Source organism: Manis pentadactyla, chromosome X (assembly GCF_030020395.1).
Source record: "Manis pentadactyla isolate mManPen7 chromosome X, mManPen7.hap1, whole genome shotgun sequence".
Taxonomy (NCBI): Eukaryota; Metazoa; Chordata; class Mammalia; order Pholidota; family Manidae; genus Manis; species Manis pentadactyla.
The window spans coordinates 28,773,152-28,797,745 of record NC_080038.1 but is presented as its reverse complement, the minus strand read 5'-3'; the positions used below and the strand labels follow the sequence as shown (position 1 = coordinate 28,797,745).

General features: G+C 39.3%; 1 protein-coding gene across 1 annotated transcript; it reads left to right on the top strand.

The window, feature by feature from the left end:
* The first annotated feature begins 17,805 nt into the window (after positions 1-17,805).
* On the top strand, positions 17,806-20,173 carry LOC118934028 (zinc finger protein 883). The gene has a single exon (XM_036929128.2). It carries the CDS (start codon positions 18,359-18,361, stop codon positions 20,171-20,173), a length of 1,815 nt encoding a protein of 604 aa, XP_036785023.2. The 5' UTR covers positions 17,806-18,358.
* The last annotated feature ends 4,421 nt before the right edge of the window (positions 20,174-24,594 follow it).

The following is a 24,594-nucleotide window of genomic DNA, read 5'->3' as shown; positions in this document are numbered from 1 at the left end:
AAGGTTTTATCTCATCACCTTCTTCAAACTCTCTGCAGTACTTACACTGATGATTAACTTCTCTTTCTTCTAACTCTTTATTCCCTTGGCTTTTATGATGCTGTAGCCCAGGGACATTTCCTCCTACTTCTCTAAACAATCCCTGGTGTTCCCATGTTTTTAGCTCTTATACCACCTTTTAAAGTAGCATTTCCTAAGATTCCCTAGTAGGTTCTCACTTCTTACCTCACAATTTCCTAGTCAGTATGCATATCCATTCCCACAATATCATCCTATCCCTCAGAAAAGAACTTTCGAACCCTAAACTTCAGCCCTGATTTCTCTTTCAATTCCACATCATCGTGTACAATTGATTCTTTGAGATCTCCACATGAATATTTCCCAAGCACCTTAAACTTAACATATCCCAAATTAAAAGGGCTGTTTTCCACACTGCAAACTTATCAATTACACTAATAGTAAAACAACAATATCCCACTATTCTGTCTTCTTTTTCTTTGTTGATGCCATTAACATTCTTTCAATCACCCAGACCTAACATTTGAAAATCATATTAACTCTTCCTTCTCCCTTAATCACCACTTCTATTCAGTTATCAAATTATTTGATTTTTAACTTCAAATCAATCCAATAAACAGCTTACCTAAAAAGACTTCAGTGGCTTCTAATTTCCTAAAGCCCACATGTGTCATTTAGGGGCTCTCCACAACCTAGCTTGCACCTGTCTTTCTAGAACCATCTCTTACCACTCATCTCTAAGTACCAAACTAGTTAATTCTTCTTGTTTCCATGACCTTGCTCATATTGTTCCCTTGGTCTGAAATTCCTACCTTCACATTCATGCATGCATTCATTTCATTTAGTGATTACCTACCCAGTGCAAGCAAGATGTTGTTCTAGATGCTAGAGATGTAATGGTGAATAAAACAATGTTCTGACACTAATGGAGCCTGTATTCTAGTGAGAAGACAAAAATTAGTAAGTGAGCATATAAAATGTCAGGTATGAAAAAACAAAATAAGGGCATAGATGTCACTCCCTATGATCTAGCACTCAGAGAAGTATTTCCTGAGGGGAGTGACATTTGAACAATAGTCTGAATGAAATGAGAAAGCTAACCGCATTCTATTGGGATCTATATAATAGGTACAAAGGCCCTTGACAGAAGCGTGTATGAAGTATTTAGAGGACTAGCAACAAAGCCAGTGTGGCTAAGGCACCTTGAATGACCAGTGTGGCTAAGGCACCTTGAGTGAGGGGTTTCAGGAAAGAAGGTAGTCAACAAGGTCAGAGCAACTAGAAGTCAATCCCCACAAGGCTATGGACTATGGTGTAGATAGGGAATTTATTCTTAGTGTGATGGAAAGCACTAGGGGGATTGAAAGCAGAAGTGGGATACAATTTTATTTGTTTTTCAGAAGGGTCACTTTGCAAGTGTATAGAGACTGTGGGGATGGTGGACAGATTGAACATAGGGGATGGGTTAGGAAGCTATGAGACCAGTCCAAGTAGGAGATGGTTGTGGCTTAGGCTGTGAATGTTGGGGTAAAAGTGGTAAGAAATGAGACAAGTAAAGATTAAGTAGGAAGATAGAAACAAGGATGTTTGCTGATAGTTAGATATGGGAAATGAAAGAATGAGAGGAATCCTGGCTGACTCCTAGTTTCGGCCCTGAGCAAGGAGATGAAGTATGGCACGTGTCATCTTCTGAGACAAGAAGCACTGGAGAAGTAACGGACTTGGATAGGGAATCAAAAGGTGGATTTGGGATCTGCTGACTTTGAAGTGGGCATTAGATAGCAAACTGGAAATGTCCACTAATCTTTTAGTTATGAGTCTGGAGTGCAAGGGAGGGCTCAAAAATGGAGACTTCCATTTGAATCATCAGATATTGTGGTGTCATTTGGGGTCACCGAACTGGATGAGCTCACTCCATTCAGCAGTTCTCAACCCTGCCACACATTCAATTCACTGGGGGAGCTTTAAAATAAAATACAGATGCCCACCCCTCATCCCCAGACCAATTGAATCCAAAGTTCTGCAGGGAAGGCCAGGGTATTGGCGATTTTTTAAATCTTCTCTAATGTGCAACCAGGCTTAAGGACCAATGACCTATTGAAATGGTATGGGTAGAGGTCTGAATACTCACCTCCGAGGCACACCAAAATTCTGAGAACTGTAAAAGCAGGTTACAACAAAGGAAGCTAGAAACAATGGCTACCAAGGCACAGAGAAAATCAGGAGAGCAGTGCAGTATCCCATAAGCCAAAACAAGAAAGTCTTTCCAGAAGGACAGATAAACTCAGTCCAATGCCATTGAGAGTTCAGTTAAGGGGAGGACCAAGAGTTGACCATTGGCTTTGCTACTGTGCAAGTAGCTACAAGTAGATAGGGACCATAGACTGTCACCATGCCTTCCAGAGAGTAGAAGATGGGGAGCTAAAGAGAGCAAGTAAGAGCAACTCTTTGCCATATGTATCTGTGAGGGCTTTGCCCATTTTCAAGGCCTTGTTGAAGGACCCCGAAGCCTCCCCTGATCTCACCAGCTGGAGACAACTTCTCTTCTGTTCGACGTCCACTTGCCCTTTTCTTTGAGATACCAGCTTGCACTCTCGTTATTTATGCTCTTTGTGGAGAAGGATCACATTTAGTTCATTTTTCTATTCCATACACTAAAGGAGTTACAGGTTCTCAGTAATTCTTGGCTCAAAATTTAAGCAAGATAAACATGTACTACGTATTTCAACATGTGTTTATTCGGAAGAATATATTGAATCTGGTTAATGATTAAGGACTATACTTTCTGAATCAGAGCCATAAATTTTCCTTCTGGTATTTCTCAGAATATAGATAAAATTGCATATTGTACAACACAGTGTTTACTATAAGTAGTGAGAAATAAAGGGGAAATCATTACTAATCAGAAATGACTTAGAATGCTTAAACATATCTATTACAAAGGATATAGCTCTTCCTAAGAGCAGAACACACCCACAAAGGCAATAGAGATATTATTTTTAAGCACTTTTTTCTGGAAAACCTACATGAAAAGAAAATCTTAGGCTGCTATGAAAACTACAATATAAATCACTGACTCAGAAAGATCCTAATTTTTTTCTGCTTTTATAAATCTATGATTGTTTTTCATAATGTCAAAGAATCACTAGTATATGTAGGAAAGCACTTTTTATCTCGTCCAGCCTCACAATCACTATGGAATTCCCCTAAAGCAACCTTGAAAGGTGATGTTCATACAGCATCTTCTGGAACCTTCCCAGGAATATGAAGATCTATGTTAGGCAGTTTGATGTATTGTTAAAAGCCCTAATTGTTAGAAGGTTTAAATATAAAAATCAGGAGCTTAGTTATGATTAAGGAAGCCAGCACAGGAAGCATTGGCCTTAATCCCTTAGTACTCTCCTCACACTAAGGAAATATCCTCAGATTTTTTGCTGCTAAGTAAGTGTGGGAAGGAGGTCCTGGGGCATGAAGATTCCTTTTAATAAGTTCTGAACCCAAAACTGCTGTTTGGTAGTTTGCTTGTTTTTTTCATGTTGTCACATGATAGAAGAATTATTTATTAGAACAAATTCCATGACAAAATTATATAAAATAACCATTTTCTAAAAGACATCCATAAGAACACCTGAGGACAAACATGCCAAAGCAGCTCCGTGAAGCCCAACAAAGAAGTTTCCCATCCCAAGTCGAAGGCTGGAGGGGGGCAAGAACACAAAAATGTGAATTAAAAAAATAATTGCACAGTGAACTCCTAAGGGGAGTGTGGATGGAGAACGGTGTTGTGGACAAAGGAGAACAGGCACTTCCGGCTTCCATGGGACAGGCTTTGGGCAACTGTGCAGAGCATTCATGGAAATTGGGGGAAGCAGACTAGACTAGGACAAAAACCTCCACATGGATACAGCAGGCTGGCGGGCTTGCATCCTCTGGTCTCCAGGTCCCAGCATCTGTGACCTCTCCCCCAACAATCCACATTAACAGATGCAGAATATGGTGAAGATTCATAGCCAGCTGATTTGTCTCACCTCCTACTTCACCACCGCACCCAGTTCTTAGCTTTGCAATGTGTGTGTGTGTGTGTGTGTGTGTGTGTGCATGTGCGTGTGTGTGTACATACATAGATATACCTGTGTGTATATATATACATATGTATATATGTCAAATTTTAAGAATATTTATTTGGGAAGGCTTTGATTTTACTTCAGATAACTAGTGCATGTAAAATAGCAATGGAATATTACATTTATATATGCATTTTTAAATTGTTCCAAGGTGTTTTTAATTGGACCGAATGTTTTTCAAAACCTCTTTTAAAAAATGATTGTTAATTTTCCAGATTCCAAATAGTAAAATAATAAGATTTTGAAGTGGAACCTAAACCTATGAATGAATCAAGTGTTTTCATTTCTGACTCTAATAAATCGTCAGTGTTAAAAAACAAAATTAACTTAAATCATATTATTTTCAGAACATAAATGCCACCTCAAGAATTCATGCACAGACATGCATATACATGCAAACACAACCTCACGTTTTACGTTTCATTAGTAGGATAGTTTAAGGGAAGTAGTCATTTATTTTCCTTTTTTTGGTTTCATGTAAACATTTTTATAATTCGCTTAATTTTTAAAGCACACAAGGTTTATGTAGATCATTTCAACATCTAAAAATACGAAGTTTGCACTTTACCAAAGGGTAGTCTATGCATTTACCAAGTTGAACTGTAATCATAAAACGGGTCCTAAAAGGTGGGGCGGAAGATGGCGGCGTGAGTAGAGCAGCGGAAATCTCCTCCCAAAACAACATATATCTATGAAAATATAACAAAGACAACCCTTCCTAGAATAAAGACCAGAGGACACAGGACAATATCCAGACCACATCCACACCTGAGAGAACCCAGCGCCTCGCGAAGGGGGTAAGATACAAGCCCCGGCCCCGCGGGAGCCGAGCGCCCCTCCCCCCAGCTCCCGGCGGGAGAGGAGCAGGCAGAGCGGGAGGGAGACGGAGCCCAGGGCTGCCGAACACCCAGCCCCAGCCATCCGGGCCAGAGTGTAGGGCCCTCGATACTGGGAAAACAGGGCAGCAAGAACAGTGAGCAGGCACTGGAGGCTGGGCGACAGAGGACATAAGAAAAGCGCGCGACCATTTTTTTTTTGCTTTTTTGCTGTTCTGTTTTGGCGAGCGCTTTTTGGAAGTCTTAAAGGGACAGGGACCCCAATATTAGGGAAACAGGGCAGAAAGACCGGTGAGCAGAGGCCTGAGGCTGGCACCGGAGAATAAAGAAAAACGAACGACCACCTTTTTTTTTTTTTAATTAAAAAATTTTTTTTTTTTTTTAATTAAAAAAATTTTTTTTCTTGTTTTTTTTTGTGGTAGTTGTTTTGTTTTGGCGGGTGCTTTTTGGAAGTCTTAAAGGGGCAGGGCGGGCCACTTAATCCAGAGGTAGGGAATCCGGGATCTCTGGGCAACCTAACCCCTGGGCTGCAGGGAGCAGGGAGGCCCCTTACGGAGATAAATAGCCTCCCAGCAGCTCCTGCTCCAACGCGACTCCACCATTTTGGAGTAGCTGCCCGAGCCAGGCCACGCCCACAGCAACAGCGGAGATTAACTCCATAGCAGCCGGGCAGGAAGCAGAAACCCTGTCTGCGCGCAGCTGCGCAGCACAAGCCACTAGAGGCCGCTGTTCTCCCAGGAGAGGAGGGCCACAAACCAACAAGAAAGGAAGTCCTTCCAGCCGTCACTCGTCCCAGTTCTGCAGACTATTCCTATCACCATGAAAAGGCAAAGCTACAGGCAGACAAAGATCACAGAGACAACACCAGAGAAGGAGACAGACCTAACCAGTCTTCCTGACAAAGAATTCAAAATAAGAATCATAAACATGCTGACAGAGATGCAGAGAAATACGCAAGAAAAATGGGATGAAGTCCGGAAAGAGATCACAGATGCCAGAAAGGAGATCGCAGAAATGAAACAAACTCTGGAAGGGTTTATAAGCAGAATGGATAGAATGCAAGAGGCCATTGATGGAATTGAAATCAGAGAACAGGAACGCATGGAAGCTGACATAGAGAGAGACAAAAGGATCTCCAGGAATGAAACAATATTAAGAGAACTGTGTGACCAATCTAAAAGGAGCAATATCCGTATTATAGGGGTCCCAGAAGAAGAAGAGAGAGGCAAAGAGATGGAAAGTATCTTAGAAGAAATAATTGCTGAAAACTTCCCCACACTGGGGGAGGAAGTAATCAAACAGACCACGGAAATACACAGAACCCCCAACAGAAAGGATCCAAGAAGGGCAACACCAAGACACATAATAATTAAAATGGCAAAGATCAAGGACAAGGAAAGAGTGTTAAAGGCAGCTAGAGAGAAAAAGGTCACCTATAAAGGGAAACCCATCAGGCTAACGTCAGATTTCTCAACAGAAACCCTACAGGCCAGAAGAGAATGGCATGATATATTTAATACAATGAAACAGAAGGGCCTTGAACCAAGGATACTGTATCCAGCACGACTATCATTCAAATATGACGGTGGGATTAAACAATTCCCAGACAAACAAAAGCTGAGGGAATTTGCTTTCCACAAACCACCTCTACAGAACATCTTACAGGGACTGCTCTAGATGGGAGCACTCCTAGAAAGAGCACAGCACAAAACACCCAACATATGAAGAATCGAGGAGGAGGAACAAGAAGGGAGAGAAGAAAAGAATCTCCAGACAGTGTATATAACAGCTCAATAAGCGAGCTAAGTTAGGCAGTAAGATACTAAAGAGGCTAACCTTGAACCTTTGGTAACCACGAATTTAAAGCCTGCAATGGCAATAAGTACATATCTTTCAATAGTCACCCTAAATGTTAATGGGTTGAATGCACCAATCAAAAGACACAGAGTAACAGAATGGATAAAAAAGCAAGACCCATCTATATGCTGCTTACAAGAAACTCACCTCAAACCCAAAGACATGTACAGACTAAAAGTCAAGGGATGGAAAAACATATTTCAAGCAAACAACAGTGAGAAGAAAGCAGGGGTTGCAGTACTAATATCAGACAAAATAGACTTCAAAACAAAGAAAGTAACAAGAGATAAAGAAGGACACTACATAATGATAAAGGGCTCAGTCAAACAAGAGGATATAACCATTCTAAATATATATGCACCCAACACAGGAGCACCAGCATATGTGAAACAAATACTAACAGAACTAAAGGGGGATATAGACTGCAATGCATTCATTCTAGGAGACTTCAACACACCACTCACCCCAAAGGATAGATCCACTGGGCAGAAAATAAGTAAGGACACGGAAGCACTGAACAACACAGTAGAGCAGATGGACCTAATAGACATCTATAGAACTCTACATCCAAAAGCAGCGGGATATACATTCTTCTCAAGTGCACATGGAACATTCTCCAGAATAGACCACATACTAGGCCACAAAAAGAGCCTCAGAAAATTCCAAAAGATTGAAATCCTACCAACCAACTTTTCAGACCACAAAGGCATAAAACTAGAAATAAACTGTACAAAGAAAGCAAAGAGGCTCACGAACACATGGAGGCTTAACAACACGCTCCTAAATAATCAATGGATCAATGACCAAATCAAAATGGAGATCCAGCAATATATGGAAACAAATGACAACAACAACACTAAGCCCCAACTTCTGTGGGACACAGCAAAAGCAGTCTTAAGAGGAAAGTATATAGCAATCCAAGCATATTTAAAAAAGGAAGAGCAATCCCAAATGAATGGTCTAATGTCACAATTATCGAAATTGGAAAAAGAAGAACAGATGAGGCCTAAGGTCAGCAGAAGGAGGGACATAATAAAGATCAGAGAAGAAATAAATAAAATTGAGAAGAATAAAACAATAGCAAAAATCAATGAAACCAAGAGCTGGTTCTTCGAGAAAATAAACAAAATAGATAAGCCTCTAGCCAGACTTATTAAGAAGAAAAGAGAGTCAACACAAATCAACAGTATCAGAAACGAGAAAGGAAAAATCACGACGGACCCCACGGAAATGCAAAGAATTATTGGAGAATACTATGAAAACCTATATGCTAACAAGCTGGGAAACCTAGGAGAAATGGACAACTTCCTAGAAAAATATAACCTTCCAAGATTGACCCAGGAAGAAACAGAAGATCTAAACAGACCAATTACCAGCAACGAAATTGAAGAGGTAATCAAAAAACTACCAAAGAACAAAACCCCCGGGCCAGATGGATTTACCTCGGAATTTTATCAGACATACAGGGAAGACATAATACCCATTCTCCTTAAAGTTTTCCAAAAAATAGAGGAGGAGGGGATACTCCCAAACTCATTCTATGAAGCTAACATCACCCTAATACCAAAACCAGGCAAAGACCCCACCAAAAAAGAAAACTACAGACCAATATCCCTGATGAACGTAGATGCAAAAATACTCAACAAAATATTAGCAAACCGAATTCAAAAATACATCAAAAGGATCATACACCATGACCAAGTGGGATTCATTCCAGGGATGCAAGGATGGTACAACATTCGAAAGTCCATCAACATCATCCACCGCATCAACAAAAAGAAAGACAAAAACCACATGATCATCTCCATAGATGCTGAAAAAGCATTTGACAAAGTTCAACATCCATTCATGTTAAAAACTCTCAGCAAAATGGGAATAGAGGGCAAGTACCTCAACATAATAAAGGCCATCTATGATAAACCCACAGCCAACATTATATTGAACAGCGAGAAGCTGAAAGCATTTCCGCTGAGATCGGGAACTAGACAGGGATGCCCACTCTCTCCACTGTTATTTAACATAGTACTGGAGGTCCTAGCCACGGCAATCAGACAAAATAAAGAAATACAAGGAATCCAGATTGGTAAAGAAGAAGTTAAACTGTCACTATTTGCAGATGACATGATACTGTACATAAAAAACCCTAAAGACTCCACCCCAAAACTACTAGAACTGATATCGGAATACAGCAAAGTTGCAGGATACAAAATCAACACACAGAAATCTGTGGCTTTCCTATATACTAACAATGAACCAACAGAGAGAGAAATCAGGAAAACAACTCCATTCACAATTGCATCAAAAAAAAATAAAATACCTAGGAATAAACCTAACCAAAGAAGTGAAAGACTTATACTCTGAAAACTACAAGTCACTCTTAAGAGAAATTAAAGGGGACACTAACAGATGGAAACTCATCCCATGCTCGTGGCTAGGAAGAATTAATATCGTTAAAATGGCCATCCTGCCCAAAGCAATATACAGATTTGATGCAATCCCTATGAAACTACCAGCAACATTCTTCAATGAACTGGAACAAATAATTCAAAAATTCATATGGAAACACCAAAGACCCCGAATAGCCAAAGCAATCCTGAGAAAGAAGAATAAAGTAGGGGGGATCTCACTCCCCAACTTCAAGCTCTACTATAAAGCCATAGTAATCAAGACAATTTGGTACTGGCACAAGAGCAGAGCCACAGACCAATGGAACAGACTAGAGAATCCAGACATTAACCCAGACATATATGGTCAATTAATATTTGATAAAGGAGCCATGGACATACAATGGCGAAATGACAGTCTCTTCAACAGGTGGTGCTGGCAAAACTGGACAGCTACATGTAGGAGAATGAAACTGGACCATTGTCTAACCCCATATACAAAAGTAAACTCAAAATGGATCAAAGACCTGAATGTAAGCCATGAAACCATTAAACTCCTGGAAGAAAACATAGGCGAAAACCTCTTAGACATAAACATGAGTGACCTCTTCTTGAACATATCTCCCCGGGCAAGGAAAACAACAGCAAAAATGAGTAAGTGGGACTATATTAAGCTGAAAAGCTTCTGTACAGCAAAAGACACCATCAATAGAACAAGAAGGATCCCTACAGTATGGGAGAATATATTTGAAAATGACACATCCGATAAAGGCTTGACGTCCAGAATATATAAGGAGCTCTCACGCCTCAACAAACAAAAAACAAATAACCCAATTAAAAAATGGGCAGAGGAACTGAACAGACAGTTCTCCAAAAAAGAAATACAGATGGCCAACAGACACATGAAAAGATGCTCCACATCGCTAATTATCAGAGAAATGCAAATTAAAACTACAATGAGGTATCACCTCACACCAGTAAGGATTGCTGCCATCCAAAAGACAAACAACAACAAATGTTGGCGAGGCTGTGGAGAAAGGGGAACCCTCCTACACTGCTGGTGGGAATGTAAGTTAGTTCAACCATTGTGGAAAGCAGTATGGAGGTACATCAAAATGCTCAAAACAGACTTACCATTTGACCCAGGAATTGCACTCCTAGGAATTTACCCTAAGAATGCAGCAATCAAGTTTGAGAAAGACAGATGCACCCCTATGTTTATTGCAGCACTATTTACAATAGCCAAGAATTGGAAGCAACCTAAATGTCCATCAATAGATGAATGGATAAAGAAGATGTGGTACATATACACAATGGAATACTACTCAGCTATAAGAAAAGGGCAAATCCAATCATTTGCAGCAACATGGATGGAGCTGGAGGGTATTATGCTCAGTGAAACAAGCCAAGCGGAGAAAGAGAAATACCAAATGATTTCACTTATCTGTGGAATATAAGAACAAAGGAAAAACTGAAGGAACAAAACAGCAGCAGAATCACAGAACTCAAGAATGGACTAACAGGTACCAAAGGGAAAGGGACTGGGGAGGATGGGTGGGTAGGGAGGGATAAGGGGGGGAGAAGTAGGGGGGTATTAAGATTAACATGCATGGGGGGGTAGGAGAAAAGGGAGGGCTGTACAACACAGAGAAGGCAAGTAGTGATTCTACAACATTTTGCTATGCTGATGGACACTGACTGTAAAGGGGTTTATAGGGGAGACCTGGTATAGGGGAGAGCCTAGTAAACATAATATTCGTCATGTAAGTGTAGATTAGTGATAGCAAAAAAAAAAAAAAAAAAAAAAAAGGGCAGTTCCTGTGTGGTAACCTCCAACGAGTTCTACACAAGGGTATAAAGGGCATATAAAAGTGTAGGCAAAGGGTCTGTTTGTGTTTATACAGAGGATCAAAGCCTAATTGGGCTACCCCGAAAATGAACTAAGATATGATATGAAAAAGAACTTCCAACATCTGCACCCTCTGGAAGACTCATGCCAGAAGATGATCATCAAAAAACCCCAACAAAGATCCACGCACTGCTACAGCTGTAGATGCACTCATCCCACCAGTTCCTGGACCTGCCATGGGAATGAGGAAGGAGATATCTAAGCTGGCCTGTGCATACAGTAAAACAACAAAATTGGACTGGATCTATACTGTTGGAACTCAACCAAGAATTTGGAGAAGTGCAAATTGTAGCGCTCCAAAGTCTTACAACTACAAACTATTTATTGTTAAAAGAACATATGGCATGTGAACAGTCCCCAGGAATGGGTTGTTTTAATTTGTCTGATTTCTCTCAGACTGTTCAAGTTCATTTGGACAATATCCACCATATCATAGATAAGTTTTCACAAATGCCTAAGGTGCCTAACTGGTTTTCTTGGTTTCACTGCAGATGGCTGGTAATTACAGATATGCTTTGGTTATGTAACTATACTCCTATTATGTTAATGTGTGTGTGCAATTTAAGTAGTAGCTTAAAACCTATACATGCTGAAGTTACTCTACAAGAAGATATATCAAAGAAATAATCAATCTTCCCATGTTTTCTTCCGCCTGCTACTTCTATAGCTTTTCTTCTTCCTTCCTAATTACAACCCTTAAATAGAATTCGTGCCTCATATCAAATTTACCGAGTATCATAATTCTTCCAAGTGGTAAAGATACCTCAAGACAAATGCTGGGCATAGAAGCCACAGGGCATAAATATGCAAAGAAGTAAAAAGCTAACTTTTTCAAACAATAAGGCTTCTCTCTCACTTACCAACTTCACATTTCCCTGTATGGCCCCGGAAGATGACTGGTTAGCCAGAGACGGGTAAGATTCCTCAAGGGAGGAACAACCTAAGACAGGCACAGTCGCAGGGGGGCCATCAGGTGAGAAATTGGGGATCAACAGAGGTGAGGCTTAGAACCTCACCCCCCCGTTCTGAGAGAAATCTTCTGCATACGTGGATGTTTTATTGCCCTGGTCTAGCTTGGATTAACACATAGTCTACAGGCACACACCTGATCATCTACATGTGCTCTCTTACAACACTAAACTATGTTTTCTACCTTTATCTTGTATCTACCTACCACTTCAGCATTTTATTAAAAATAATAATAATAAAGAGAGAAATGTGGTATCCACATATAAATCAAGTATAAAAACCAAATGAATATTCATATTTGAACTGACTGTTTATAGTTCATAATGCATGAGCAAAACCGAAAGTTTCTGTGATGACTGCCCTTGTACTGTTCACTATGTAACTTATTCATTATGTAAGAATTTGTTCTACATGTAAAAACTTGTTTGTTATGCCTCAGAAGATTGGAGACTGACAAAAATTAGGCTTGGGGTGGAATAATGATTGTGCATTGAGCATTGACTCCCCTATACAGAATTTTATTGTCGTTAACAACCATTTGATCAATAAATATGAGAGATGCCCTCACAAAAAAAAAAAAAAAAAAAAAAAAAAAAAACCAAATCAGTATTCATATTTGAACTGACTGTTTATAGTTCATAATGTATGAGCAAAACCGAAAGTTTCTGTGATGACTGCCCTTGTACTGTTCACTATGTAACTTATTCACTATGTAAGAATTTGTTCTACATGTAAAAACTTGTTTGTTATGCCTCAGAAGATTGGAGACTGACAAAAATTAGGCTTGGGGTGGAATAATGATTGTGCATTGAGCATTGACTCCCCTATACAGAATTTTATTGTCGTTAACAACCATTTGATCAATAAATATGAGAGATGCCCTCACAAAAAAAAAAAAAAAAAAAAAAAAAAAAAAAAAGGACAGACTTCCAATGGTAAAATAAATTAGTAACCGGGATGTAATGTATAGCATAAGGAATATAGTCAAGATATTGTAACAGCTTGGTAGGGTGATAGCTGGAACCTAGAATTATGTATATAAATGTTCTACCACTGTGTTGTACACTTGAAACTCATGTAATGTAATACTGTGTGTCAACTACCCTTCAATAAAAAATAATTATTAAAAAAAAAAAAAAAAAAAAAAAAAAACGGGTCCTAAAAATCTGACTCCTAAACAGATGGGAAACATGAATAATGGTGACACAGGCTAGGCATAACCTGCAAAAACCTATGGTTAACAAAGAAAGCAAACAAGGGCAGCAACTATTCTTTCTTTGACTTCATGCTTATAGTTTCTGGACCACTATCTTCCAGACTGACATTCAGAGTCTTTCTCTTTGTTGATGCTAAGTGAAAGAAGCTCGCAGCAGACTGGCTGACAACCTGTGCAGTCTGGTGCTAATGTGGCCTGCGTAGCTCTTTGTCCTCTCCTTGCTCTGACTCTGTGTGGGGAAGAGGGACTCATGCCTTTACATTTCCCTGCATCACGGGGAGACTGTTCTTCCCACTATGTAGAGCGCAGGCTTTATGCATCCCACTTTATACAATGCTGTATTTCTAAGGTCTGGGGACTTTAACAAATGCCTGTGAACTTCAGCAAAAATCCATAGGCAAATCGGGCCTTGATCATCTACCATGCTACCCCAGACTTTGTAATGTATATGGGGATTTAGTGTGGCACTGGACGGTACATCTACTAAGCTAATATCTTTATTACTTCCTGGTAAAAGGAAACAAACTAAATTGAATTACTTTTTCCATAAGAGATCTTGAGATCTATGAAACAATACAATTGGCTTCCCCTCAAATCTTTACTTTCAGCTAGAAAAATCAAAGAATACTGTTTCCAGTCCTACATAGTTGTTCTGGGTTGCTTTCCTTGGGCTACACCTAAGATGAATTCAGAAAAGTAGTTTTTGATCAGTACAGTGGAACTACCCCTTCTGTGAACCAGACCCTATTCCTTCTAATGCAGCCCAAGGTGGCAGCAGATGGGCTGTGGCAGTGTTGCCAGATGTTTCATGGCTCATATTCTGAGAGTCATCACTGCAACTCATGTAATCCTAAACATAGTGAAGGCCATAGTTCCCATGTGCCTTTAGAGCTCCCTATTTTCACCTCAAATCATTGCCAGACATGGCAATGGACTGCCTGGTCTCTATCTTGGGTCTGAAGAACAACTTTGCATTCTCTCATATTACACAGTACTCATTTCATATCTTATAACTTCTAAAATTATCTATTTCCCCTTATACACAGGACCTTGTCTAGGTTCCATTTTTTTATGAGCCAATGCCTTTGTCTATATATGTAATCTTTTCAGTCCCTCATAGATGTCTTTAAAAGGCTCTTTGGACAAATGCCCTTGGGAAAAAATAGACATATTCATTCTTTAAAACAACAATCTCTTTAATTCTACCCAAAGTGAAAACATATGTGGAAAAATTATTGGTTTTATTTCATTGTAAATGACAAAAATATCCAATTGGCTGGAAGGGCAATAAACCACCTTAAAACAACAGATTTTAACTGTATTAACTATAAATCTCATAGGTTCAAAATGATGTCTGAAAACTTTTCAGAGAGTCCTTACAAAGTTATTTATTACAAATTCCTAAAAATACTGGTACAAGGTAGGCTTTGTTTTACCTCCTAACTACTTTCCAGCCCTCTGCTATAAAGCAGGATGGTGGTTGTCTTAGCTCTGTTAAAAGAGTTCAAAGTATAGAACTTATATGATTCTAATAATATTATAAAATAGTATGAGTAAGTCTTTTGGGTAATAATAATATTTCCAAATCTTTATGTAATTATGCTCAGAATAAAATAAGAGATTCATTTTCCTACAATGTCAATTAAATGTGCAATTAAGAGTTATTCCTACACGTCTTCCTCCCAGGGCTGTTGATAAACATTCTCCAAGGTCAACATCTTGTGCATTGTACAGAATCATTCATGCAAACTGTATTCTGAATGGCTTTAAAATATTAAAAGTTCCATTTTACAATTTCTTATGCTCAGCGATTAGTGTGGTAAATCTCCTTCATCTTGATAAAAGTCATAAAGTTTCTTTCTACTCTTTAAAGTGCCTGATTTTGTGGGCTGTGGCAAGAGGGAAGAAAGAAGGAGGGAAAGCAGGTCATGAAGAGCAAAGAGTCAGCCCTTAGAAAATAAAACATTCCATTCTAACCTTAATCAGGCAAAATGTAGAACGATAAGGAGGAATTGAAAGTACAAACAGGTAACATATATCTCAAAAACCATCAATTCAAAGAATTGGATAAAGGATTTAAATAACCCAAGATCAGCTTTAAGCTAATACATCTATTATATATGCATATATGCACCCAGATGAGGGAACAAAAAATTATTTTCAAGCACTTGCAGAAATTTACACAAACATGAATAAAAACAGAAAGAGTTTCAAGTTTCCCCAAAACTACCATACAAACATCACAAACAAAATATGGTAAAATAAAAAAAATATAAATAAATAAAAGGTAAAATAGTATTAGAAAAATCAATGACCAAAAGGTAACATACACAGCACACTAATCGAGATGTTTAAAAAAAAAATAAATGCACAATTTTGAATGATTTATAGATAAAAGTGGAACTCAAAACAATAATTACAGATATTTATAAAAAATAATAATAAACCACATTACATCTTAAACCTGAGTGTTTCAGCTAAAGCAATAATAAAAGGAAGATATGAAGTCCCAATGGCATTTACTAGAACACTAAAAGGCCTGAAAATGAATGAATTAAAATTTCACTGCAAGAAGGTAGAAAAAGAACAAGAAAATAAAACACTCTAAATTGAAGAAAATAATTATTAAACAAAATAATGAAACAAAACAAAACCAAAGTATAGATTCAATCCACAGATACATAAGTTTTTTACTAGAATAATAAAAAAAGACAATACTTTGTCTAGTGTGATTTTATTTTTAAACACAAGGTAGGTGTGAATAAACCATACCAGTAATGAAAAATGGGTAACTAGTTATTAAGTAATCTATTACTTAACATTAAATACCACGTGATCCAGCAATCCCTTTTCTGGATATGTATCTGAAAGAAATGAAATCAGTATCTTGAAGAGATTTCTGCACTCCCATGTTCATTGTAACACTATTCACAATAGCCAAGATAAAGAAGTAACCTAAATGTCAATGGATAAAAAAAAATGTGGAGAGATATATATATATAAAATATCATCAGCCATTAAAAAAAATTCCTGCCATTTGTGACAAATCTAGATAAACCTAAAACTGAAGGACCTTATGTTAAATGAAATAAGCCAGACATAGAAAGACAAATACTGTACATACTCACTGATATGTAGACTCTTAAAAAAAAAAAAGTTAAACTCACAGAGACAAACAGTAAAATGGGGGTTGCCAGGGGATAGACGGTGGGAGAAATAGGAAGATATTGGTCAAAGAGTCCAGCTTTCAGTTATAAAATGAATAAGTTCTTCGGATCTAATGTACAGCCTTGCGACTGTTAATAATACCATATTGTAAACTTAAAATTTGCTAAAAGAACAGATCTTAAGCATTGTGACCATACACATAAACAAAAAAAGTAACTATATAAGGTGAAGGATGTGCTAATTAAATGATTGTGATAATCATTCAACAATATATACATAAATCATCACATTGTGTACTTTAAGCATACACAATTTTATTTTATTTGTCATACCTCAATAAAGCTGAAAAAAGAGTAAATAAAGGTAAAAATAACATAATGCAGTGAGCAATATTCTAGGAATACATATGAACATCTAGATAACATGAAAAAAATTCTAGGAAAATATAAATCAGCAAAGTGGCCCATCAAGAAGAAAATCAAGTCAAAAAAAGAGTAGTTAAATTTCTTCAACCACAAAGATATGAGACCTACTGAACTTTTTTTAAGCTAATTTCAATTGTATAAAAACTGTTCCAATATATAGAAGAGAAAATAGATCATTACTTATTTTCTGAGTTTAGCAATGACTGTGGCCCCCAAGACAGGAAAGTACAAGAAAGTAAAAATGCATATTAATCACATGTATAAACATAGAAGCAAAAATTCTAAATAGAATATCAGCAAATCACAATTAACAGTTCATTATAATAGTGACATCATGGTGAACAGTTTAATTTCAAAACTGCAAGGATAGCACAATTAAAGAAAATCTACCAACAAAGTTAATTTGCTAAAATTATCTAAATGAGAAAAGATATATGGTCAAGTGAATATGTGTCAGTATATCATTGAATGATACCCAGCTATCATCATGAGTTTTTCAAATCTTGGCAAACAATTTTCACAAATTTTTCTACCAGACAGAAAATATATGTACAGTATAAGATGAAAAGTCTAGAATAATTTACAATAAGCTCAGAATTTTTTCTTAATGTCATCTTTTATCACCACTGCTAATCAACATTATTCTAAAGGTTCTAGCCACTGCAGAAAGAAGAGAGAAAAAATAATAATATTAAGGGGAAAATGGATGGTAAAACTTGGAAAGTACAAAATAAAATATTATTTATAGAGGATATGATTACCTCCTATATAGCCAATCCAAAAAAATCAAGTGACAATTAAAACTAAAGAGAGAATTCAACAGTGCCTAAAACAAGATAAACCCAATAAAAAAAGAAAAAGATAACTACCCTGTCTAGCAAGAATGAGATGGATAAAAGAAATTCATGATATCAGCACTTAGTATCAACTGCACGTGAGACTGAACACAGGACTATGAAATTAGGAACGGAGACATTTGGTTGGAGTTAAATGAAGCTGAAAACTACGAACTTTGAGGTTTCCTCAAGTCATCTTCGCCAAGCAAAGTCTCCCGTCCTCTGTCCAATCAAGGGAAACCTGCTATTCCTCTTTAAGAAAAACATCTTTAGGACGGCCTCCAGGGGTGACTTCCGGTCTCTGTCATTTTGGTTCCGGTTCACGCCCGAGCCTGTGAAGACGGGAGTTCCGACAGAGGCTGTTTCGCTGCCGGTTCTAGCCCGTGACGGGAGCTCCGACAGAGGCTGTTTCTCTGTGGGTTCTTCCACACGGAGTGGAGGACTTTTTCGAACTTGAGACCTGCCTTTGTGCCTTGTGGGAACCTTGATGTCCTTCTGCAACTTCACGTAAGGGAGACTTGCGGTTTCTTACTGGACTGCAGAGGTCACGTGCCTAGTGTTTTCCGGCCTCTCTCCAGGTGGCATCTCGCAAGTCCTTGTTAACTGCGGCGTGATAATGGCAGAGGCAGGAACTCAGAATGACGCCAACCAGCACTTTGTGACTTTTGAAGATGTGTGCGTATACTTCTCCCCAGAGGAATGGGAGCTACTTGATGTTGCTCAGAAACGCCTGTACTATGCTGTGATGCGGGAGAACTTTGAACTGGTGGCCTCACAGGGACTTGCATTTTCCAGATACCACCTAATTCCCAGGGCTGAGCCACCAAGAGTCTCCCAAGCTCCTGGCATGGTAGACATAGCTCCAACAGTGGCAGAGATAATCCAGGAGAGCCCTGGCACTGGTGGTTGTCATAAAGTGGAGGATAAAGATGCATCTTCTGAGCAAGGTGTTTCTGTGAGAGTGTCACAGGTGAGAACTCTCAAGGCAGGTTCTTCCTTCCAAAAGAGCCACCCATGTGACCCACTCTCGAAGAACATCTTCCATCTGACCGGGCAGCAGGGAACATGCCCTGAGCAGCAACCATACCCACGTAAGTCATGTGGGAGAACCTTCTGGGTCAGTGAAAACCTTGTCCAGAGCCGGAGGCAGCAGAACGGAGAGACATTATATCGAACGGAAAAGGGCCAGACCTCCTCCGTGAAGAGCGGCCAAAGCCACATGTCAAAGAAGGCCTGCACTCGCCAGGAGGATCCGGAGGACTTGGCCAGCTCTGGACTTGTCCCACACCGCGCCGCTCACAATGGTAAGAAGCCACACAGGAGCACTGAGTGTGATGAGGCCTTTCACACTGCACAAGGGGATTACAAGTGCAGTCAGTGTGGGGAAGCTTTCAGCGACAAGGACAAATGTGTTCAGCACCAGAAAGTACACACAGAAGAAAAATCTTGTAAGTGCAGTGAATGTGGGGAATTATTTAGCCACAGCTCCGACTTTTTGTTACATGAGAAAACCCACAGCAAACCAACACCTTCTGAGTCCAATAACCACGGGGAATGTTTTAGCTTTGACTCCAGCCCCAGAATACAGCAGGCCTCTCACATGGGATTAAGGCCTAATGAGTGTGCTGAATATGGGAGATCTTTTAGCACAAAATACAACCTTGTTCAGCACCAGACAAATCATACCGGAGCCAAACCTTATGAGTGCAGTGAATGTGGGAAAGCTTTTGGCCGCAGGAGTACACTGACTCAGCACCAGGAAATTCACAGTGGAGAAAGGCCTTTCGTGTGCAGCACCTGTGGGAGGGCCTTTCTCCGTAATAGTGCTCTTACTCAGCACAAGAAAACCCACACTGGAGAAAAGCCTTATCAGTGTGATGAATGCGGGAAAACCTTTAGCCACAGTTCGTCCATGAAAGAACACAAGAGAACTCACAGTGGAATAAGGCCTTATGAGTGTAGTGAATGCGGGAAAACCTTTATCTTCAGTTCCTCCATGAAAGTGCATAAGAGAACTCACAGTGGAGTAAGGCCTTATGAGTGTAGTGAATGCGGGAAAACCTTTAGCCACAGTTCCTCCATGAAAATACATAAGAGAATTCACAGTGGAGTAAGGCCTTATGAGTGTAGTGAATGCGGGAAAACCTTTAACCGCAGTTGCTCCATGAAAGTGCACAAGAGAATTCACAGTGGAATAAGGCCTTATGAGTGTAATGAATGTGGGAACACCTACATCACTAAGAGCAACCTTACTAAACACAAGAAAGTTCACAACACAGCAATGCCTATGGGTAATGTGAATGAGGGAAACTCTTTGGTGGCAACTCCAGCTTCAGTGGACACCAGAGACATAACACCGGAGCAAGACCGTACGTGTTTAGGAAATGTGGGAGAGCGTACAGAAGATGCTCCCATCTTCCTTGACCTGTGAAAGTTCACACAGAAGTTCTACAGACCTGTTCATCTCCTGGGTCTGAGGTCAGTGTGAGCAAGTAAGCTAAATGTTTTTTGTATTCCCCTTCCCCCCTGGGCTGTTGACCTCATGGCCATCACTGCCCAGGCAGGAACCCCAGGGCAGAGAAGAGATATGTTGCAGTCTTGATTGGGTCTTGGGACCCAGCCAGTGTTTGGGTAGACGTGGTAATAATTGTTCTCCAGTTTTTGCTGCCACTGAAGCAGCAAATGGATGACCCTACCAAGATATGGGAAGTTGGAGATGGTTGAGTCAATGTAGGGTTGGTTGATTCCAAGAGAAAAGGGAGAACCAGATTTTTGTTTGGAACCAATTTATTTCTTAACAGCTTTAGTGGTATATAATTGTAATACCATAACCTGCACATATTTAAATTGTACAATTTGATCAGTTTTGTCATATGTATGCACCTGTATGTGGTACCAGCAGCACAATTAAGATAATGAACACTATCATTATCTTACGTTATCTATTGCATTTTGAGGTTCCTTACATCCCTTAATAATCTCTTCAAATCCCTTACTAATCTCTTCCTCTTGTCTCTTCCTGATCTCTCATCCCCATACATCCACTGATTTGTTTTATTTCACAGTACTTTAATTTGCACCTTCTAGAATTTTCTGTAAATATAATACAGTATGAGCCTATTTTTTTCCTACCTTCTTTCAGTAAGCATAATTGTTTTGCGATTGCTGTTGTTGAGCATATCACTAGTTATTACTTTCTATTGCTAAATAATATTTCACTGTGTATGGATGTAATACAATTGTTTACCCATCAGTTGTGAATGGGCATCTAAGTTGTTACTAAACTCTGGCTATTAAAAATAAAGCTTGTTTGAAGGCAAAAAAGGATCTTTAATGAATTCAAAATGCCTTTAATGAAGGCAACTCCTCAAGAACAAACACCACTACTCCTATTGCCGCCACTCCTAGGCTCCAACATGGTCTGTACAAGATTTTCTCGAGATCTGGGGAGGAGATAGCACTCGTATCCCATGTAATTGCAAAGTTCTGGCTAATTTGTATAAGCAAGAAATAAAAAGGTATTGTGGGAATGGATGTCAAGTTTGAAGGACCAAGGACTCTTTATGGAGCTGAGGGAAAGCACTATGCAACGCGATAGAAATGGTGATGCCCCCAGAGCCCTAACAGTGTGAAGCCTCTCTTGGCCTGACAAAAGAAGACAATAGAGAGAGCAGTTTTACTAGAAGTGGCAAGATCTGGAACTGTGGGGAAGGGCCCCCTAACAGGAGTCACAGCGTAGGCAGAGGAGCACAGCGACTGTTAAATTGCCATCTGGCAGGGAAGGAGCATCAGGAAGGGGGAATAGACCCCTGACCTCTCTCTGCTCCTGACCTTAGACCCCCTGCCAATACCTGCCATTGGCAAAATGCAATTGTAAGCCAGAGCTCAAGGGGGCTTCAGTGCTCCAGTCCACAGAGGTCATCCTCCCAGGGTGTAGAGCACAGCAGAGACACATGCTGGATCTAGAAAAGCAAATAGAGATTGATCAGTTCACCCAACTTCTGAACTGAAAATTGAGGGTACTTGCTAAAACATAAATCAAGAAATAGCTGTAAAAGTATGTGTCTAGGTAAAAAACACACCGTTTTCCTTTACTCACACACATTTCTGACAGCAGATGTGTAGGTTTCTTCTCACACTGACCAACTCTCCAACACCAGCTGAATGTCCTGCAATTCAATTCAATTCTGATGCTAAGGGGAGTTCACGCAGATCTCCGTAGGTTAAGGAGTCACAAGACTGCCTCCCCACCCCTCAGCGCACCATTCAGATACCAGTTGGAAGTAGTAGGTCACCCGGTTACTCGCAACTTCTGTCTGGCTTGGCTACAGATCAGAGGTTCCTACGACCCATACTCAGGTTTGATAATTTGCCAGAATGGCTCACAGAACCCAGGAAAACAGTTTACTTACTAATGCCGATTCATTAGAAAGGATATTTTCAAGGTTACAAATCAACAACCACATGAAGAGAAATATAGGGCAAGGTCTACAAAGTCCTGTGAAGAGAAATATAGGGCAAGGTCTACGAGGTCCTGAGCGTAGGGTCTTCTGTCCCTGTGGAGCTGGGATGTCCCCCCCTCCAGCATGAAGATGTACGGAAGCTCCCTGAGCCCCATACTCTTTGGATTTTTAAGGCAGCTTCATCATGTAGGTGTGATAGATGATTAACTCAATCTCCAGCCTCTCTCCTTCCCAGAGGATGGCACTTAGGGCTGCAAGTTCCAAGCTTCTAATCATGGCTTGGTCTTTCTGGTTACCAGCCCCCAGCTTGAAGCTATTCAGGAGCCCACCAAGAATTCCCTCATTAAAACAAAACAATACTACCACCCATGAGAACCCAAGGGATTTGGGAGCTCTGTGCTAAAGACCAAATATTAAAAGATGCTCCTAGTGCCCTTAGCATTTAGGACATTGCAAGAGTTTTCAGGGCAGACCAATGTATATAACTTATATCATTTCACAATATATTATATAAGAAATATAGCTAGAAGAGTTGAAACAAAAGAGCAGGAGAGGAGGTTTTCTTTTAATCTGCCATAATGAACTATTTGAATATTTAAGCTGTGTGTTTGTATGTGTGCACGCGCGCGTGTGCACACGCACGAGTGTACATATTGTTTTGTGTGCTGGTCTCAGCTGTTGATAACCAATAGGCTGTTGTGAACAGGTCTTGTGGTTCTTATGATTGCAAGAAGCCTTTCACCAACAACCATCAGGAAACTTCGGGGGGGAAATGTTTATTACTTACAGGTCCTAGAAATTACATGGCACACCAGGGGCCACACAGCAAGATGGTGAGGAGAGAGAGAGAGCATGGGGTTTTGCTTTTATTGGGATTGAGAGTGAGGGCCTGGGGTTTTGCAGTCATACTCTTGATTGGTGAACTTAAAGCATAAGAGTGGGAATTTAACACCCGGGAAGAGAAAAAAACACAAGTGGCCCAAATTTTTTTCGATGAAAAACAAACCCAGCCCCATTAAGGATGCTACTCAAGGATAACATATAATGTTTATTACACTGTTGATAGATAGCTATGACAATATATAAGCATTGTTTTGAGTTGATAACAGTATTCTATCAGTTCCACAATATATGCATTGTATCATGTCGTTTCTTGATTTAATGCACAAATAAAAAACGGATCAAAGCAAAACTCATTTTTCATATGGAAATTAAAGGGAATGAAGAAATAGAGGTAAACATGCTTTGCTCAGCCCTGCAGTAAAGGATTGCACTATGTTAAAAACATTTCTATTAGATTTTAATCCTGTTGATTGGCGAGCCATTTCTACTATTGTTTTCCTTGGAGATGCACTGGGTACTCGCATATACAATCCAGTTCATTTCTTATATGCAAATACACTTAAAATTGACTAAAAACAAACAGCCTTCTAAGTTCATGACATTTGGAAAACAGCATGGGGAGAAGAAATTAAGAGTATGCATTTGGCAGTAAAATAAAATGACGGAAGTGGATTCCCTCATCTATTCTTCAGCTTGAGGGAGATTTAAATTAAGAAGGTGGTAAAGAAGGTAAAATGAGGCAACCTATTTTAATAGCATTTCATTCTTAAATATGCCACTGATTCATATATCTATCTATTCCTTCAGCATTTTTCCATAACTTGTAAATTTTGGAAGCTTGCCTTTGAGACAAGTTACTGACAATGAGCTCAATGTATTTCAATTTAGGAAAATTAAGCCTACTCAAAGTGGCCTGTGCTTAAATCTTCACATTTTGAAAGGTGGCAAGTGATAATAAAAAAATGAAATCTCACCTCTATGGTAATGGAGTCAGAAGCCTCCAGAGCTACAGTGCTAATAATAAGAATTTGAAAGCAATTTTAACCCACAAAGTCAAGCAATAACCTGTAGGATTAATTTTACTTCACTGAGGGTGTATTAATGTGTCATTTCTTTGGGTTTCAGAAAAAAACAGGTTTATTTCACCAAAGAAACAAAACAGTGAAGCCAACTCTAATTTTAAATTACTAAATTGTTTCATGCCTACCTATCTTATAAAATGTTATTTAGAATTAGATACTTGGGGACCACTTTAATGTGTCAGGTTAATTTTATGTAACTCCTAACAGTATAGCTACTACTGGCCAAATGCATTAATTTAATCTCTTTTTATACAAAACTGCTCCTTATGATGATAGGGCATGTGTGTAAATTCCACTTTCTAAGTTGACATTGAAACATTATTTAGTCTTCTTAAAAATGGGGGGAGGAACTGAACAGATACTTCCCCAAAGAAGAAATTCGAATAGCCAACAGGCACATGAAAAGATGCTCCACATCACTAATCGTCAGGGAAATGCAAATTAGAACCACAATGAGCTACCAT